Here is a 14032-nt window from a genome sequence, read left to right as displayed (position 1 = left end):
TCATAGCGGCCGGCCCCGAGGGGTTGTAGGCAGACGCTGTGTATTGTGCATTTTACAAATAAAGGTTTTAAAAAAAAAAAAAAAAAAAAAAAAATGCAATAGGTCTCGCCTTTCATTAGGTTAAAGCCATTTGCTTTGCTTTTCAATACCATTAGCAAAGCAAATGGCTTTAACTTAATCAAAGGCGAAACAGATTGCATTTTCAATGCTTGTTTTATGATGTTAATTTTCAACCCCATTGGCGCACAGCAAATTGGGGTTATTACTTGTTATGGATGTCAGTCCTTCACAAGTAATACAATCATAATCTTCTGTCTACTGGGAACCAAGCACCTCTTTGTAGCACTTCAATCCTTCAGGTAAGCAAGGCAGACCCGCCTAAGGACTTTTCAGGGGACATGGTGTGGGAACAGTAACACAGTCCCTAGGCACGCAACAAACACTCAAATCATTGTCCAGCCAGTGCTTATAAAACTAAAAGTATATTATTACACGCACTACTAAAGTCTACATATTTATGAAAAATATATACACAAGTTAGCATTTGGACATATCCACTCTTTAGTAGTTGATACCCCAGTAAGATATGAGCCCTAAAACCACAACCCCCTCACTCCAAGACTCCCAATGATGCTATACACAAGATTATGAGGTATACTCATTAAAAGTCAGGCCTACTGGCTTCGTCAGGGTATCTGAATAACAATAAAACCCAATACACACAAAACTTTAAAACCTTTGTGATTCTGCAGTCTTACAATGGCTTTCACTAATAAGCCAATTAATCTTATTTACCATTATTAATAAGCATTATAATATTCAAATACTATGCACTCAAGTCTTTTTTTTCTTTTTACAGATGCTGCCAACGTAACTTTAAGACCCACAAGACAGGCTCCTGCATTTTTGAGGCATATGGTAAAAAGACCGCGGTCATCAACTTGATCGTCTCTCTGCCAGAGACTTTTGGTGTCAACATGGAAATGAACTCGGGTCTCATGTGGGGCTGCTACACTTTCTGCAGCATGGCAAAAATACTGCCCTCTCTGTGGCACTGTTGAACTCATTATGCAAATTTTGTGGGCCACCCCAATGCCGCATGGGACGAGCTCTCTCTTAGCTGTTTGGCCTGCAGCATTGCCTTTGATGTGCGGAGGCCATTTTCTGTTGTTGTACTTTTTGTCAATATACGCTTTCTCTCAGATGTGTAGACTCTTAATGCACATATCGTGATCTAATGAATCATGATGTAAAGCCCACGATACAATGGTAGCATACCCAGACAAACATCTTACCTGAGCATCTCATTCATCTGCAAGAGCTTCTTTGCAGTCTCTGGGTGATCAGGCCCATGCTTGTGGCCGCAGTGATCCACGCCTAAGAAGTGAGCGATCAGGATATCCCACTCGTCACCGTCCACTAGAGTTGAACATAAAAATATGCATCTCATCAAGCCAAAGGACATGTGAACACAATACCTCTAGCCCTGCCCTATCCCATACTCAGCACCAATGATTGAACACGGAGCTAAGCACGCATATGCTTATTTTTTCCAAATGGAATGTATCGTAATGCAGACATTAATATAACATAATCAAGCAAAGCCGGTTTCCCTCGCCATCACCCACAGGAGTCTCAACCAGACACATGATAGAAAAATCCCTAAATACAGACCAGGATGTCTTTCTTATGTGATCCAACATAAATATAAAACAAACGTGCACATGAGGCTGAGAGCCACCCCAACCAGCCCAGGAATCTCATCAACCTCTAAATCAAGGGAGGTCTGTTATTCAGCAGGTCAAGTATTTCATCAGCATTTCTGCCAGGTCCTCTGTGATTTTGTTATCACGGCGCATCAACGTGATGTGTTGTTCGCCCCCCAAAGCCCCTACCTGTAGGTCATTTTGCCATTCCCTAAACTCAAAAGGCTGTGGCGCCACCCAAAGAGTGTCCATGCAGCGATTTGCCAACAACGTCCCCGCGGTGGCATGCGTGATCTCATTGTGTGGCCGTTCGAGGGAAAAGATACATAGCAAATACTTTCACTGGTACCGCTTGTACTACCCAGGTTACATGGGACAAACAGCTTTGCACCTGGTCCCATAATGTCACCACCCAGGGCCAATTCCAAACGAGATGCATAAAGAGGCCCCTCTTCACTACAGCTCACACAGCCAGACTATCGGGGGTAAATCTGGACTAGTCTCTGGAGGTGAGATACGTTTGGTGTAAACAATGGAATCTGCAGGTCTGGTTGTGCAAATATTACTGAACCAGAATGGGCATCCTTCCTCTACAGGCACTTTTACTCAAGTGGGTTTGAAACCTGCACACCGGGTAGATGTCCCTCTAGTCCAAACCTGGCCACTACTCCAGTTTCACCCCAGGATTATGATCGCTCACCCTCCCCCATCACGTATCTACCCTCCTGGATGAGCCACGGTACTTCTGGTTTGAACGTGGTTATCACCCCAGACTTGCCTCATGACCAAGATCACTTATTTTCTGCTGTCATCAATCTGCCCTCCCTGATGAGACGACTAGTCCTTGTAATGCAGAAAGCACTGGTGGACGGGCCTCAGGTCGCAATGGTCTCCCAAGGGCTCTATTTAAACAGGACATTCCCTCCTGGGCAGCTGGTGTCTACCTCAATCTGTGTCAAACTCCGGGTGGCTAGGGGTGACTGCCTAGAGACGCTATTATGGGGCGAAAGTAACACCTGCAGCCCAAGGCGATCGAAACATCAGTTACTCAAGGACTGCCAGCGCCTTCTGGATATGAGAGAACTTTGGGTTACCAACCAGAGTCAGTCACCCTTTAAACTAGGTATTTGAATGGTATGACTAGAGGCTTGCACATTTTTTTAACACTTACCAGCCGGCATCCCCCTCATATTACCTCACCTGTACCTATTCCATCAGTTTGAAGGCAAGATTCAATGCGGTCAGGCTTGGGGAGCGCCCGTTTTTAGGTCTCACCTAGAGCGGTGCGCGTAAGCACTTCTCTATGAGAGGGCTCTTGGAATCACTTCAGACTTCCAAGAGCCTTCTCCGTGTGGGTGTGCCTCCTCCCACACACCCCATTGGTCTTTGCGTGTGGCTTTCAATAATTGAAAGCACGCAAATGGCCAAAGACGGGTGCATGTTCTGCCTCTCCCCAAAACTTTCACTCCCATGGCCTAGGGGTCTCGGGAGCGCACAGGGTGCCATCTGTTCTGGATCAGGTTTCACTTTTCGCGTGCAGCAACGGGCACAATGGCAGCTGCATTCCTTACAGCGCACGTGCACCACTCACGGGCTTGTTTTGTCTAGGAAATGGGACCCACTGAGTAATTCTCTATTCCGCGGGGTTCTACTTGGAATTGCGCAGGGCTGGGATGATTTTGCGACGTGGAAATGGTAAAATCGCACAGTGTATTAAAATTCACATACCCACAGTGCTGTGCAGCTCGTAATTCTGGCTATGGAAGGCCTCGGTCTAAGCACGCATGTGTGCTTGCCAAAGAGCGGCCTCCTTCCAGTGGCGCAGTTTCACCCACTGCGAGAGCTGCGCTTGTCTCACATGAGTGATGCTGTTGCCCTTTGCGGGGGCAGTGGGAGGAGGGGGGCTGTATTTAGTGCTATTGTTTACTCAAGCGCTTCAGGGCGCTAACTATAGTCTGCTCTGGACGGTGTGATTTCCTACAGCAGGCAAGGGCCTCACTACTGGTCTCCCCCCATGGGACATCTTAGTCTGTGGCCGATGCGGTTTTCAGCGCCACACGGGACTGCTGCTCTGGCCTCTCTAGGGACCGCGATTCCCCCTGAGGAGAGGCTGGGGTTGTTGTCTCCTCCTTGAGCAGAGGTGTCCTTCTGCATTTGAGGGCTTTGCTGATGCGATCATAATCGGCCTCGTAAGTATTGAAGGGGTTGAGCTGATCAGTATAAATAGCAGACATCAGCTACAAGCGTTTCACTCACTGAGCCGTTTTGCGGGAATAAGGCATAAGGCACAGACTTGTGTCAACAGTGCAGCTTCCAGAACCAAACCAGGAACGTCTCATTCAGCAATAAAGCTAACTTGTGGGCAGAAAGGCACCTACCGAGGCTTGCTGTCACACCCCATATCCGGGCAAATATATGGAGTGCATTTTGGGCCTCCCTAGCAGTTTTATTTATGAATCGTGGAATTTTACCAATAACTTATTTCCGTCCTCAATGTGGTGCCTCATAAAATCTCTCGAAGTGACTGAAAGGAGTTCATTTTAAGAGTGTTCATCAAGCTGTAACGCAACATTACGCTATCCATATTTTACAAAGCACTGACATGCCACCTTACAACAGCCTCAAAGCGCTTAAGTGGCATTAGTACTTCATTGGACCGACCGCCCATGTAGATCTCGTCTTATCGGCCCCTTCAAGATGTGTTGCTGTGAAGAACTATAGCCCCTGGGGTCCGAACCACAAGCTTAAAGTTTAGGAACATTTCACAAGTCTCTCCTCTTTAGAATTCAGAGTGAAAGCGTTGGCTTCTTGGACAATATGTGTAGACAATTGTGCTATAAAGTGAACTATTTGAACACATTTTGGAAACATTGGACACTATGTGTTCAAGGTTTTTCTGCCTTGCAGAGTCTAAGCTGTTCGAAGAGGCATGTGTTGCAGAGAAGCAAATCACTTTACCAGTTTTGTTATCACCACAGTGATTCTACCGCAAAGGGGTTGCACAGGGCGCACCACAGTGGCACCCCTCCATCTATGGAACAGATGCAGCACCAAGGCAAGGATTGCACAGCATTTCTTGTGCACAAATTCGAAACCTTTGCGAAGCAGTTAGCACCTGTGGACATCTTAAGGATGCTAGGGGCCCTGGGCGAAATGTATTCTGGGGCCCCTATTCAGGACAGCTTTGAATTTATGATCTAATGTCAGTGCTCTGTCTGGTAAACATCAGCCCAGTGCTACTGCTAACCAGATGGCGACACAAAGGTCAGGAGGGCCGCATGCGACCCCTGGGCCATACTTTCAGTATCACTGCCCTAGATGCTCAGTTTTGAGTGACAGCGTGCTTTAAAAGTAGAAGAACATTAATTTACTCATTTATAAATGTATGTGTGGCGAAGTGAAACACTTCACTCATGTGTTTTCAAAAGAACAAGCATTGGCATCGCCAATAGATATCGTTTTTGGGACCTTATGAGTGTTTAGCCATGCAACAGTTGATGTTGCGCCAAGGATATTGTGCTGCATAATTAAATACTTATAAAGTCCCAAAAGCGAGACATATTGGCTATGCCAGTGCTTGTTTAATCATTTTGCCAGCTTGGGTCGATCTATGTAAGAAACAATTTGCAAAGGATGTGGTCAATGTGAGGAAACACTTGAACATGTTGTCTGCCTCTGCCTAGCTTAGTTTGGACGAGAGAAAAAGCAGGCTCAAGTGCAAGTGGATCAAGCTTGGAGTCCATACATGTCGACAGCCTGTAATTTCCTCCCATAATCCTGATAACACCCTTTTAAATTCTTTGTTGACCAAATTAGTTACCTTTTCTCCCAAAAGGTTCAGCTGACGAAAGGTGCTGCTGGGGGGCTCTGCACAGTACCAGGGCACTACCTGCTTACTGGGCTTGGTTCAGTAAGAAGGGCTTCTTGGCAAGCAGAGCAACCCACACGCTCCCTCAATAACTGATGTTCCACTTCACCAACATGTACCCTGACCCCTGCTTCTCTTTTGCAAGCCCTGATGAAAAGTGGTCACTCCCGGGCCCTCAGAGAATTCACCCTGTGAGGGTATGCCACCTTCGCCTTGATTTCAGTGAGATTGTAATATCTGCACACTACCAATTAATACGAGGTACTGGCTCCGACAGACCCTCTCGCCTCTGAACGCTTTAAGATAGCTTTTCCCACCGGAAGAATAATGGTCTCTTTGTGATTCCTGTGGGCACCCAATTAACATGTGGCACTGGTTCCTTGTTACAGAATGCTGCAAGATAGTCTCTCTCATTCGAAAAATGGTTATTTAGTGAACTTTGTGTGCCCTCTAATAGGGGATAATGATCCTCATGCTGTATTAGACAGCCCTTTTTCAGCTAATGAATGGTTTATGTTGTAGCCACAACATGAGACAGAGAGGCGTGTTGATAACGAGCTTTATTAAGAACAGCAACAAGACATCAGCGCGCCCGCCGCCTGCAGTCAGCCGGTGAGAACTGACAGCTGGCGTCCGGTGCTTGGCATAGAACCCTCTGCATTCCGACATTCCACGGCGGCGCGTGGAGTGGAATGACGTCACAACATACCCCCCTTTCCTCTACACGCAGGTAGGGAATAAAAAGGAAGGCAATGGGAAGGAAAGGTATGTAAATGTCAGAAACATAGAACGTAACAATAAATCATCCGACAATGAAGTCATGCAAATGCTGAGGGGGTCTCCTAGCCCGTAAGGGTCTCTGATAGGTTTGAGCTCTATGGAGATCGGGTGAGTCATCATTTGTGTTAATTGGCCTTTGATCATTGCTCAGGTTATCCCCACCGGGGCCTGGTGCCCTCACTCCTACACCTGTGCGACCACTGTTGAGCAATTGACGGTCATGAGCCAACATGTACCCAGAACATGAATTCTTGGTAACCACTTTACTAACCAAGGTTTTAGGAACGTGGTCTCGTGAGCAGTACTTTGCCACCCTACCTAGGTTCCACTTTTCACCATTCTCTAACACAACATAGAATGGGTGTGCTTCTTTTACCTGGAAGGGTCCTCGAAATTTGCAGAAGCCTCTTACCCAACGTCCGGAACGGACTTTGACCCAGTCACCAGCAATTATGCTGGACACATTTTTTTCCTTGTCGTGCACTCTACAGGAAGCATGCTCAGGAATGCTCACATCACATCCATCCTCTTTCTTTCCTTCAACCAATTTTCTGATCCACGGAGGCACCAGTTTGGAAGCTGGTTTCCTACCTCGCATGGTGACAAAGGGAATAACTCCAGTGGTTGCATTTTCTGTCGTGCAATAGGCCCATACCAACTCGCTCAGACGCTCTTCAATGTCAAGATTATTGGTTATTGCCAAACTTATCGCACCCTTGATCACGCGATTGGCTCTCTCGACAATCCCATTGGATTGCGGGTTGTACAAAGTTGTGAACGTATGTTTAATACCACACTCACTCAGAAATTCTCTCATCTCACTAGAAGTCAGCTGAGTCCCGTTGTCCGTAATAAGGACAGTGGGATGACCCTCCTCTTTGAAAATCATGCGCAAAACCTTAATGGTAGCTCGAGTGGTTATTTTGGGGAGTAGGTAGACAATGAGCCACCGATTATGAACATCCATTACCACTAACCCAAATCTTTTGCTGGGGTGGACCCCCCGGCATAGGCCCAATAAAATCGAGGCATATGCTGTGCCACACTACACCCGGGTCATGGATGGAATTAGGGACGGATTGGGGTCCCACCTTGAGTCGCTTCTCACTTTCGCAGCACTCACTGCACCTCTCCACCCAATCGACCACCTCATCATCCATACCAGGCCACCAAAATTCGTTTCTCAACCGTTTCCTTGTAATGGTTTGGCCCAGATGCCCTTCATGAGCCAAGTCAAAGAGTCTTTTGCGAATGTCAAATGGGAGAATTATTTTGTCTCCACGCATGATAACCTGATCAGCAACGGTAGACAATTCGTCGATGACTGCATTAAAAGGTCTGCTGCTGATGGGCAAGGTGCTTTCCCTACGTCTACCCTTGGAGATGAGATTCATAACATTCTTAAGAACTTCATCCTTAGACATAGATTCCGCTCACTCTTTTTTACTCACTGCACCACTACTCCACTGGATTACATCCTCAACACTAGAGATGGCCTCTTCACTTTCTTTTTTTGATACTCCAGTCTTATCTACATCCTCCCAATTCATGGACAGTCGTGACATACAATCAGCCTGTACATTGCGCCAACCCGAAAAAAACTCAACATCAAAATTGTACTCTTGTAGCCTAGAGGCTAACCTAGCTAGTCTGCCTGACTCCTTTCCTGTTCCGCCTGGTGAGAGTATCTTCAACAATGGTTTATGGTCAGTGCGAAGTTTAAATCTACGCCCCCACACATACATCTTGAAATACTCCACACCCCATGCGGCTGCCAGGGTTTCCTTTTCTATAACCGAGAAACAGCGCTCAGTGGTAGTCAGAGTACGAGATGAAAATGCCACTGTTTTCTCATTGGTGCCGTCATACTGCGACAACACAGCTCCTATTCCAGTATCGCTTGCATCCACAGTAATAACAGTTTTCCCATGTACATCAAATGGAACCAAAATGCCTGCATTGCATATTTCCCACTTAATGTCAACAAAGCACTTTTCCTGCTCGTCCCCCAACAAAACTTGACCCCTTTTCTCATGAGCACTTTAAGGGGTTCAGTCTTACTTGCAAAGTTTTTCACAAACTTAGAATAGTACTCGATTAGCCCAATAAATGAGCTCAGCTGGTCTCTGTTGGTGGGGACTTCAGCCAATTTTATGGATGCTAGTAAGTCTCTCTTTGGTTTAACGCCATCTGATGAGATAGAATGCCCCAGATATTCCACCTCGGTTGCCAAAAATGTACATTTTTCCTTGCGTAATGTCAGACCAGATTCTAGGATTCCTGCAATGGCATCTTTCAATGCTGAGTTATGGTCACTCGCAATCTCACCAAATACCAAAATGTCGTCCTGGAAGTAAATTACGTTTTTTACACCTTTGAAAATCTCCGTGACCATTCTCTGGAACAGGCTCGCAGCCGAACATAACCCAAAGGGCATCCTCGTGAATTGAAATATCCCCTCATTGGTGATAAAGTATTTTGCCCCTTTAAGCATCACCATCAGTTCATTTATGTTGGGCAAGGGAAAGGTGTCAGGGATTACATTCTGATTCAAACTTCTGAGGTCAACACAAAAACGTAATTTACCATCAGCTTTTTGTAAAATAACAACAGGGGAAATCCATGATGAGCACTCAATTGGTTCTATGACCCCATTGGCTAGCATCTCATTCAACATTTTCTTCACCTCCCCCCTTACCATGATGGGAACCTTTCTCAGTTTGTGTTGCACTGGGACCACATTACTTTTCAGCTTTATCTTGTGTACATATCCCTCTAGATTGCCCAGATAACAGTTTAATTAATTGGTTTTGCACAAGCCCTTTATCGGAGACCTAGTTATGTCATCTTTTAACCTGATGGTTGTTTACTCGCTTTAAAAGTATCCACATTATGATGGTCGTTCTTTCCCATGAGGATGCTTTGTTACTTAAGTCAATTGGTCTGATGTCGACCCCAATTAACATCAGGCACTGGTCCCTTTGTCTCCAAATGTTGCGAGATAGCTTCCCTCATTCGAAGAATGGTTTTTATTCAGTCAACTCTCTTTGCCCCCTAATAGGAGTTACTAATCCCCATGTTCTGTGTATTTGTTAGATAGCACTTTTTCATCTAACAAATTGTTTGATTAACTGGTTTTGCAATTGCACTTTGCTGGTGACCTAGATCGGCCATCTTTTAACAGGGTGATTGTTCCAACAGCCCCGGCCGGTTACAAATCCCCACCCTGTTCCAAACCCCCAGCAGCATCCCTGGCCTGTTCCAAACCCCCGGCAGCAATCAGTCTCTTCTCAACATTCAACGGAATCCGCAGTCTCTTCTCAACTTCCAACAGAATCCCCAATCTCTTCTCAACCTCCAACGGAATTCCCAGTCTCCCCTCAAGCTCCAGAGATATGCCCAGCCTGTTCCCCAGCCTGTTCCAAACCCCGTGGAATACCCATTCTCTTCCCAACTTCCAGTGTCATCTTCAGCATGTTCTCCACCCCAAGCAGCATCCCCGGCCTGTTCCAAACCTCCAGCGGCATCCCCAGTCTCTTCCCTACCTCCTGCGGCATCCCCAGTCTCTTACCAACCTCCAGCGGCATCCCCAGTCTCTTACCAACCTCCAGCGGCATCCCCAGTCTCTTCTCAACCTCCAGCGTCATCCCTAGTCTCTTCTAACACCCCATGCGGCATCCCAGGCCTGTTCAAAACCCACTGCAGCATTCCCAGTCTCTTCCAAACCTCCAGCGGCATCCCAGTGTCTTCCCAAACTCCAGCAGCATTCCCAGCCTGTTCCCAACCTCCAGCAGCATCCCCAGCCTGTTCCCAGTTCCCAATCCGCAGTCTCTTCTCAACTTCCAACAGAATCCCCAATCTCTTCTCAACCTCCAACGGAATTCCCAGTCTCCCCTCAAGCTCCAGAGATATACCCAGCCTGTTCCCGACCCCCAGCCTGTTCCAAACCCCATGGAATACCCATTTTCTTCCCAACTTCCAGTGTCATCTTCAGCATGTTCCCCACCCCAAGCAGCATCCCCGGCCTGTTCCAAACCTCCAGCATCATCAGCAGTCTCTTCCAAACGCCCAGCAGCATTCCGGCTTGTTCCAAATCCCCAGAAGCATCCCCGGCCTGGTCCAAACCTCCAGCAGCATCCTGGCCTGTTCCAAACCCCCACCAGCATCTTTGCCTATTCGAACCCCCCAGCAGCATCCCCGGCCTGTTCCAAACCCCCAGCAGCATACCCAGTCTCTTCCCAACCTCCAGTGACATCTCGTCTCTTCCCAACCTCCAGTGACATCTCGTCTCTTCCCAACCTCCAGCGGCATCCTGTCTCTTCCCAACCTCCAGCGGCATCCCGTCTCTTCCCAACCTCCAGCGGCATCCCGTCTCTTCCCAACCTCCAGCGGCATCCCGTCTCTTCCCAACCTCCAGCGGCATCCCGTCTCTTCCCAACCTCCAGCGGCATCCCGTCTCTTCCCAACCTCCAGCGGCATCCCGGCATCCCGTCTCTTCCCAACCTCCAGCGGCATCCCGTCTCTTCCCAACCTCCAGCGGCATCCCGTCTCTTCCCAACCTCCAGCAGCATCCCGTCTCGTCCCAACCTCCAGGGGCATCCAGTCTCTTCCCAACCTCCAGGGGCATCCCGTCTCTTCCCAACCTCCAGCGGCATCCCGTCTCTTCCCAACCTCCAGCGGCATCCCGTCTCTTCCCAACCTCCAGCGGCATCCCGTCTCTTCCCAACCTCCAGCGGCATCCCGTCTCTTCCCAACCTCCAGCGGCATCCCGTCTCTTCCCAACCTCCAGCGGCATCCCGTCTCTTCCCAACCTCCAGCGGCATCCCGTCTCTTCCCAACCTCCAGCGGCATCCCGTCTCTTCCCAACCTCCAGCGGCATCCCGTCTCTTCCCAACCTCCAGCGGCATCCCGTCTCTTCCCAACCTCCAGCGGCATCCCGTCTCTTCCCAACCTCCAGCGGCATCCCGTCTCTTCCCAACCTCCAGCGGCATCCCGACCTCCAGCGGCATCCCGTCTCTTCCCAACCTCCTGCGGCATCCCGTCTCTTCCCAACCTCCTGCGGCATCCCGTCTCTTCCCAACCTCCTGCGGCATCCCGTCTCTTCCCAACCTCCTGCGGCATCCCGTCTCTTCCCAACCTCCTGCGGCATCCCGTCTCTTCCCAACCTCCTGCGGCATCCCGTCTCTTCCCAACCTCCTGCGGCATCCCGTCTCTTCCCAACCTCCTGCGGCATCCCGTCTCTTCCCAACCTCCAGCGGCATCCCGACCTCCAGCGGCATCCAGTCTCTTCCCAACCTCCTGCGGCATCCAGTCTCTTCCCAACCTTCAGCGGCATCCAGTCTCTTCCCAACCTTCAGCGGCATCCAGTCTCTTCCCAACCTCCAGCGGCATCCCGTCTCTTCCCAACCTCCAGCGGCATCCCGTCTCTTCCCAACCTCCTGCGGCATCCGGTCTCTTCCCAACCTCCAGCAGCATCTCCAGGCTCTTCCCAACCTCCAGCGGCATCGACAGGCTCTTCCCAACCTCCAGCTGCAGCATCCCCGGCTTGTTCCCTACTCCCAGTAGCATCCTCAGCCTGTTCTCCACCTCCAGCAGCTCCCCCTGTCCCCGGCCTGTTACAAACCCCCAGCTGCCTCCCCAGTCTCTTCCCAGCTTCCAGTGTCATCCTCAGTGTGTTCCCCACCACAATCAGCATCCCGGCCTGTTACAAATCCCCAGTCTGTTCCAAACCCCAGCAGCATCCCTGGCCTGTTCCAAACCCCCGGCAGCATCCAGTCTCTTCTCAACATTCAACGGAATCTGCAGTCTCTTCTCAACTTCCAACAGAATCCCCAATCTCTTCTCAACCTCCAACGGAATTCCCAGTCTCCCCTCAAGCTCCAGAGATATGCCCAGCCTGTTCCCCACCCCCAGCCTGTTCCAAACCCCGTGGAATACCAATTCTCTTCCCAACTTCGAGTGTCATCTTCAGCATGTTCCCCACCCCAAACCAGCATCCCCGGCCTGTTCAAACCTCCAGCGGCATCCCCAGTCTCTTTCCAACCTCCTGCGGCATCCCCAGACCCTTCCCAACCTCCAGCGGCATCCCCAGTCTCTTACCACCCTCAAGCGGCATCCCCAGTCTCTTACCAACCTCTCTTCCCTTACCAGTCTCTTCCCAACTTTCAGTGTAATCCTTCGCGAGTTCCCCAACCCCAGCCGCCTCCCCGGGCGGTTCTAACTCCTCAACAGCATCCCCACTCTTTTCCCAAACCTCCAGCGGCATCCCCAGTCTCTTCCCAACCTCCAGGGCCATCCCCAGTCTCTTCCCAACTCCCAGCGGCATCCCCAGTATCTTCCCAACCTCCAGCGGCATCCCCAGTATCTTCCAAACCTCCAGCGGCATCCCCAGTCTCTTCCCAACCTCCAGCGGCATCCCCAGTCTGTTCCAACACCCCATGCGGTATCCCAGGCCTGTTCGAAACCCACAGCAGCACCCCAGTCTCTTCCCCACCCCAGCAGCATCCCCGGCCTGTTCCAAACTTCCGGCAGCATAAGCAGTCTCTTCGTAACCTCTTGTGCCATCCCCAGTCTATTGCAAACCCCCAGCAGTATTACCCGTCTGTTCCTCACCCCCAGCAGCATTTCCAGCCTGATCCCCACCCCCAGCAGCAGTTCAAGCCTGTTCCCCACCCCCAGCAGCAGTCCCAGCCTGTTCCCCACCCCCAGCAGCATTCCCAGCCTGTTCCCCACCCCCAGCAGCATCCCCAGTCTCTTCCCAACATCCAGCTGCACCCACAGTCTCTTCCCAACCTCCAGCAGCAGCCCAGCTTATTCAACACCCTCAGCGGTATCCGCAGCCTGTTCTGAAAGGGTTGTAGAGTCCTTAGTAGGTGTGGGTAAAGGCCAGGAACAGCTTTCACATTTACATTGAAGAAGATTTAAACTCATTTCCAAAACGCATGTTGGGAACTTAGGTGTCATGTGCACATGAGCTCAGCCTGAAAGTCTGGGGCAGAACAAATGGCTTCGGATCCTGGTGTAACTGTTCCTTCACTCTCACAGACTGATGGGCTGACTTTCCGATTAACAAAAGGAAATCATACAGGAGCATGATATTAAAGCAGAACTGTCAGTATGCAAGTAGTCTGCATATCTTTCAACTGGGACAGCTGCAATTTCCTTTACTTCTGACACCTTACAAGCTGGTTGTACTGGTCTTAGCTCTTGAAATGTGTGAGCCAATATGTTTCACATATACATTATACCATTGAAAAGGGCCCACTATAATGCCTTGTATGTCGCTATTCTGCAAAATATAATGGCCCTAAAACTAGCTAACAATCAGAACAAACAGTAGTTGGAGCAGACACATCCCTCTGATCTTTGAAAGTCCTCCACTGGGCAGTGGAAGCTACCCAGATTGCAATAAGTTATAAAATATTTTACATTGGGCCCCACGCAGGTACAGTAAAACATCAGTTCTAGAATACTGCCTGTGGCGCTCCTAAAACTGCTCTACCAACTAGAAACCAGGTCCACAAGTACATCTGGGGGTCACTTACATGATGTCCCACCACATGGAATGCATGATGTTAAAACTTGAAATCCTTTCAGAATACAGATAAAACCTAATAACTCCTTAAACCCTCTTAATTTGATCTGTACTTAAATGTCAGTTTCTGTTTGTTCAAACTGC

General features: G+C 49.2%; 1 protein-coding gene across 2 annotated transcripts in view; it reads right to left on the bottom strand.

Moving 5' to 3' along the window:
- PIGO (phosphatidylinositol glycan anchor biosynthesis class O) overlaps positions 1-14032 on the bottom strand; it is a 159347-nt gene that overhangs the window by 120896 nt on the left and 24419 nt on the right. For both annotated transcript variants that reach the window (XR_015309267.1, XM_086960251.1), the window contains exon 4: positions 1296-1419. Coding sequence is in view for 1 of the 2 variants with exons in the window: in XM_086960251.1 (XP_086816377.1) it covers positions 1296-1419 (124 nt within the window). In the remaining variant the exon portion in view is untranslated. The remainder of the gene's footprint in view (positions 1-1295; positions 1420-14032) is intronic.

This window comes from Lissotriton vulgaris, chromosome 3_1, assembly GCF_964263255.1.
Source record: "Lissotriton vulgaris chromosome 3_1, aLisVul1.2, whole genome shotgun sequence".
NCBI lineage: Eukaryota > Metazoa > Chordata > Amphibia > Caudata > Salamandridae > Lissotriton > Lissotriton vulgaris.
This window is presented reverse-complemented; position numbering and strand designations above follow the sequence as displayed.